This window comes from Besnoitia besnoiti, chromosome XI (genome assembly GCF_002563875.1).
Source record: "Besnoitia besnoiti strain Bb-Ger1 chromosome XI, whole genome shotgun sequence".
NCBI classification, from domain to species: domain Eukaryota; phylum Apicomplexa; class Conoidasida; order Eucoccidiorida; family Sarcocystidae; genus Besnoitia; species Besnoitia besnoiti.
The window spans coordinates 425556-431555 of NC_042366.1; the positions used below are offsets into that span (position 1 = coordinate 425556).

The 6000-nt window shown below is 53.5% G+C and overlaps 2 protein-coding genes across 2 annotated transcripts; both read right to left on the reverse strand.

The window, feature by feature from the left end:
• Positions 1-835: 835 nt before the first annotated feature.
• Positions 836-2273, reverse strand: BESB_019460 (lactate dehydrogenase LDH2; the record flags this gene model as incomplete). The annotated part of the gene is made up of 2 exons (XM_029360655.1): positions 836-1689; positions 2147-2273. 2 exons carry the CDS (start codon positions 2271-2273, stop codon positions 836-838), a joined length of 981 nt encoding a protein of 326 aa, XP_029216014.1.
• Positions 2274-4312: 2039 nt separating this feature from the next.
• On the reverse strand, positions 4313-5763 carry BESB_019470 (uncharacterized protein; the record flags this gene model as incomplete). Its single annotated transcript, XM_029360656.1, has 4 exons — positions 4313-4563; positions 4987-5061; positions 5320-5352; positions 5682-5763. 4 exons carry the CDS (start codon positions 5761-5763, stop codon positions 4313-4315), a joined length of 441 nt encoding a protein of 146 aa, XP_029216015.1.
• Between the last annotated feature and the right edge of the window lie 237 nt (positions 5764-6000).

The following is a 6000-nucleotide window of genomic DNA, read 5'->3' on the forward strand; positions in this document are numbered from 1 at the left end:
CCGTGTAAGCTGCCTATCTGACGCTCCCCCCATTTTGTGTTCAGCCGCCTAGCACCACAAGCACAACACGTGACCCACACAAGTCGCGAATTCTTCGCCACTGCACCTAATGAGCACCTAGCCAGCACATTGCCACTCTCACATCTGCCTCTACCGCACGGTCACAGACGCGTTCTCCACCGTTCAGCAAGCGTGATGCGCTCTCATCACCGCGGTTCCCTGAAGCCTCTGGCATGCGTGAGTTGTGTCGTCAGACAATTTGGTCACTTGTTTGACCATGCGTCTTTGAGATATGTGTTGCAAGCAAGACGCAAGTACGGGAGCAGTTTTCGTCCCCTTTATTCAGTGCCTTCACCTGCGGCTATGTTCAGGATGACAGACGCGCGCGTTATCTTCGGTCCTACTCGCCAAGGCTGTTTTGCTAGCATCAGCGTAGGAGATGTCATACGATAATTGCACTACACACGACTGTTTGTTTCGGCGTGCATGGAACCACCCCTTCGGCGTGCATGGAATCACCCCACAAACGCGTGACTCACACACGAGGCAAAAGTATCACACGGTGAGAAAAAATTACGCGTCAATTTCAACCCACCAGGTACACTCGCCATGCCGCTCACTCACTCGGGCCCGCTACGTCATCTACGGGCACGGCGCACTTTGATGTTCACCGCGGCTTGGCAGCATATCATTTGAACGCGGATTATCACGTCTGGCACTAGTGGGGCTATTGCCTAGGGCATGAGTGCCACATGCGGTACTCTTGTACTCATGCTTCATGAAAACCGTCGCCCCCCCTGTGAGCAGTGCCTCCCTCATTAGGACGGTCAGCGGTTCAACGTAGGGCCGCAAGGTTTTTGTTGAGTTGCTTCACATCTTCGACGGACTTCTGAAAACACGCCTGCTCCTCAGACGTTAAATCAAGCTCGATAATTTGCTCTATCCCCCCGCCACCAATGACTGCAGGCAAACCTATAAACAGGTCACGGAGGCCGTACTCGCCTTCGCAATACACGCTACACGGTAGTACCCTTTTCTCATCCTTTAGGAACGCCTGCGCCATGGTAATCGCAGAAAGAGACGGGGCGTAATAGGCGGATCCCTGCCCCAAAAGCCTCACGATCTCACCGCCAGCCTGCTTAGTACGCTCTACGATTTCTGCAAGTTTCGCCTCTGTTATTTTGCCCTTCTTGATAAATGCTTGAAGAGGATAGCCATTCACGGTCACATAGCGCGGGAGAGGCAACATGAAGTCTCCATGAGTGCCAATCACTGTAGCTTGAATATCCCGAGGCGATATATCCAGCTCATCTGCAATGAAGCGTCTGAAACGCGCGGAATCCAGCACGTTCGCCATGCCACACACCATGTGTTTTGGCACACCGCTCGCCTCATAAAAGCACTTCACCATACAGTCCAAAGGGTTCGTAACTATAATTACAAAGGCGCCAGGGCAGTACTGCTTCACTCCTGCCGCTACTTCTCGGATAATCTTTGCATTAAATGGCAGCAGGTCGCTTCTGCTCCATTCTTTATCACTTTTCCCTGGCACCTTCGTGAGTCCTGCGGTTATTATCACTACATCAGAGCCCGCGATTTTATCGTACGAATTTGCGCCCGTCACGGTCACGTTTGTGTCTGCAACGCTAGTCGCCTGGGAATCATCCAGTGCTTTGCCTTTGGGCATATCTGCAGGAGAGACCGCGCAAGACATAACGTAACGGGGCCTTTGCCCTGATATCGAGTTAGCGGGTCCAAGAGTAGTAACTCGCTCAAATCACCAACAGGCTCACATACCGTCTTGCCCTGAAGCCCTGTCGCGAAGTTGACGCCCTCCGTCCTACATACCGCGGAAGATGATCACGCGACGCACAGATGATGTGCGACGCTCCTCAGAACGGCTCCCGCCTTCACAAAAACGACACTGCGTCAAAGAAGAAAGCAACTTCTCCTGACGCGTGATCCAGCAGCATATAAGGAGTTCACTGTGAACCTAGCACTAGCAGCTCCTCTAAATACCTGGGAAGATGCCACACCAAGCCAGCGAGCGAAAAGCATGCGAGGAAGGGTAAGCCACCATAACACCCGGAAGTGGTACATACAGTTCCGGCATAACTTTACCGGGGCATCTGCACAATGATCCTACCTGGAATGACGTCAAAAAGGACAACGTCCGCTAGTTCTCGCAGTACACAAAGATAGCCCATGGTTCCTCCGATCATACCGGAGCCAATCATAGATATTTTTTTTCTTCTGTTGCCCGTTTCCGCCATTTTGCCGCAGAGCCTGAACGGAACTCCTATGCCGATCCGCTGTCTTCCACCAGAGGCTGCAGCAAAGAAGCCACGTGGACAACGTTGCCGAGGCCAGCAATGGTGGATCTACGCTCACTACAGACGCAATGAAGATCCACGGATGCCCAGCTGGTCCCGTACAGGAAACAAACAAGCCAGCAGTGTAAGTGCGAACGAACCATTCCAAGGTGGTGCGCAAAAAATGTATATAACGAGCTGTGCCCGTACGTCGTTGCACACGCGAACAAAATGCCCGTGCTTCATGCCTGAAACGAGCTGTTTTCCTTATCTCTCTTCTGCCCTGGCTCCGTACCACGGGTGTCTCCGCAGCACCAGATACAAGGACGGTCGGCAGACGGATCTAACTCGCCGGTGCCAACGCCGGGACCGGCCGCATCCCTCAAACGTCGTTCCAGGCAGCGGGAGCGTGCCTGGCATCCAACCTTGATACGTTCACTAGCCGCCGCGCGTTACGGCCAGTGCGTTCGCGTCGCGCGGAGCTAGCTGAACTCGAACGCAGGAGCATTTATATATCGTGACAAAAACGTTACCCGCGAGTGCGAGGATTCTTGTACATGTACAGAGAACATATACGCATGGGCCCAGTAGCTCAACAAGGCTAGGGAGAGGACATCGTCGGTAGCGTCGGTGAACTCGTTGGAGGAATTGCTTGCGCCCCCCCGCTAACGATTTTCGTTGCCACTGCACAAAAATGTCAGTCGCTGCCTACTGTTGCACGCGAAGAACTAACGCGCAGAGCTCTGTCGCATTTCCGTAGAGTTGCCGCGTGGTGCACTCTCTTTCCGGGCTCTCACTTTTGTGCTCATGCCTACGGTGTGCCGAGTGTACAAGTCGGCGTCGGGCGGAGTTGTACGGACTGTGTTATTGTAGCACGTGTTAGACCCCTGTAAAAGAGCGTACTGCAGGTTAACTCGACCACATGTGTAATTAGTGCTACAGCTTGTACCAGCGGCAACAACGGAAGATTGACGGCCGTTGCCTGGTATCACCAGGAACTGCTTCTGATGACCCTGATATACCGCATGTGGCCGACATCAGCGGCGCTAATGCCAGTCAATGTGTGCAGCGTATTTTCGGAAGGAAGTACGATAGGTTCGAAGCAGGACGAGTGCTGTGCATACCTGTCATAGGGAGGGATGACTTGTGACGGGCCCTTACTCTGAGGGAGCGGTTAGAATTGCTTGGTCGTCGACAGCAGCGCAGAGTTGGTATTGCTTGGACGTCGACAACAGTATTGCTTGGTCTTCGACAGCGGTGGTGCGTGAGCAGTGTGGAGCGGTGACGGCACGCGGTGCAGCACCAGAGCAGAGAGACTGCTGCTGCTGAACTTGCAGGTCCAACTTGCTGCAGAGGCATCTCGTAAGTGCTCCGAGAGCGTCGGTCTCTTTAGCCCTCTCGTTCCGTAGCCTCAAACCCCGTTGCAAAAAGATGATAGCTTACACGCGACTATCTTGCTAACAGCGCCAATCAGCCTCGGAGGCCGTCCAACAAGTAGAGCAGGCGGGAGGCCATGCAACACGGCCAAAACCACTGTTGGCCTAAGTCTGGATATACGTTTGGGGGGGCCACTCTGGCGTGGTTCGTCCACGGGGGAAACACGAGCGCCGCGTGGTAGCGATCAGGGCGGATACAAAATTTACGCGTTTAACGCATTTCTTTTTCGTGCGTTGAGCCACGCATGGCGTAGGTCGACCACTTTCAAAGAGCGCTGGTGCTGTGTGGTGACCACCACACAGCAGCCAAAAACTGCACAGTTTACTCGTTTGTGCACCACTTCATTAGCGAGGTCATTCTAACGAAACAGGCCGCTGCATTTTCCCCCTGTTGAAAAGGGTTGCCGTTCCCAGAGGACGGTAACACAGACACCCTGTGTCACTCTTCACTGCACAACCCTGCCCCGCGTCTGACATCCTGGAACGCGGGCTCATGAGCACGTCACATTTATTCACACCACAATTCTAACCCGTCCTTCTACTCTCGGGGTATCTGCGCGAACACTACATGCGGTGGACGCCACCATCTTTGTATTTACCTTCGATGTGCCCTTTCGCTTCCTCATTTTCAGCAAACGTCTTCAGTGACACGAGCCACCTCTCATAGATTGCCTCGTTATTCGTGATGAAGGGAATACCTGTTCTCTCCAAAAGTATAGCGACCTCTTCCTTGCTCAGTCCTCCAACATCGTCAAGTATGCGCCACAGCATGTTGCTCGGGATATCATATTCTTGTTGCGCATCAAAGGAACTCTCTGATAGGCAAAACAGACAAAAACGCAGACAGACACTTGGTCGGTCAAATACGACCAAGTGTCACACACGGAGCGATCCGACCATCCCCATATCTCAGACCCCGTCGCCTTCGCTCGTATACTACGACACGCGTGGTCGCAAGACCACCCAGATTCGTTGTAGTCTACAGTACGACGAATTGGCCGAGCGGCAGTGAGCAGGCATATCCTGCATGCTCGCGGCTGTGACTGCAGTCGAAACAGCCCGACAGATAGTACTTGCTAGCCTTTCGAGGCGGCTTCCAGGGTTCTTATCGGTACCTCAGCAAAGATGGACACAACGCTGCCAAGCAATCTTTGTTTCTTCCATTGCGCACAGGTTTTTGTTTCAGTGAGCAAAAGACTCGGTATCAAGACAGCATCCGACCGAAGAGGTCCTCTTACGTATTTGTGCAACGACTTTAGCTCTTAGCTGCGACCCTGCTCCAACTTGACTCATCACTGAAGCACCCCCGGACGCTGCAGCCACGCAACATCAAAGAGTTCCTCACAATATTGTCACCGCAGCAACACAGTCACCATTACCAATGTGGATTTCGCTTTCTTTCGTCCCCCTCCCTTTCGCCCTTGCTGACGATACTGTGGCCGCTGCAGCAAGGGTTTGCCTGCACTGTTCCGCCTGTGTCACACGATTTTCAGGATTGCTACCCACTTATGCAGAATACTGTCTAGGACGTAAGTGGCCGCGAGCGTCGGTCATCTGACATCTGGACTTACTCTCAAGTGTAGAGGTTTCGTGGGCCTCCTGGCCTGCGGATGCACGTAACGCACAAGGAATTCCGGTTTGGGCGAACGCTAGGGACCAATACAACTGAACCTTGAAAAAACCGCCATCAAGCAACTTCAGATGTTGGACGCATGACAGAAAGCAACTCGGTGAGACGGCCGGCAAGGTGCAACGCAAACGCGAACGAAAGCTGGGGTACAGCTACTCGGGAAAGGGAGAGAGCATCCGGCGGCTGCACTCGCTCCTGCTTGCTACGCATGACACAAGCACGACCGCTACAGCCTGAGCAATTTATCTACTAGGAGAAAACGGATACTAGAGACAATCGAACGTGGTCTGCGGTCATACTTACGGAGAGCCTCGACCCCCAAGAGTGGGCCTGACGGCGCGACGCAGGCGACTAACCCTGCTGCTGCGTACAGTTGTAGTTTCATCGTGACGAGCACCAGAAGTGTACGCGTTCGGGAAGTGACATACAACAGTGAATCAGTCACAGAGTTACATACACTACAACGTGGAAGCTCGCTGTTAAAACGGGTTACGCCCGAAGCAGTGCGCGATCCATAACCCCGTCCGCGGACGACAGTAGGGGGTCGGTGTGCGGCCGGTGCAGAGATAATCGACGCAGCCGGTGGCCAGGGCGCACCTTCCTAATGTGAAAAATCTGACCA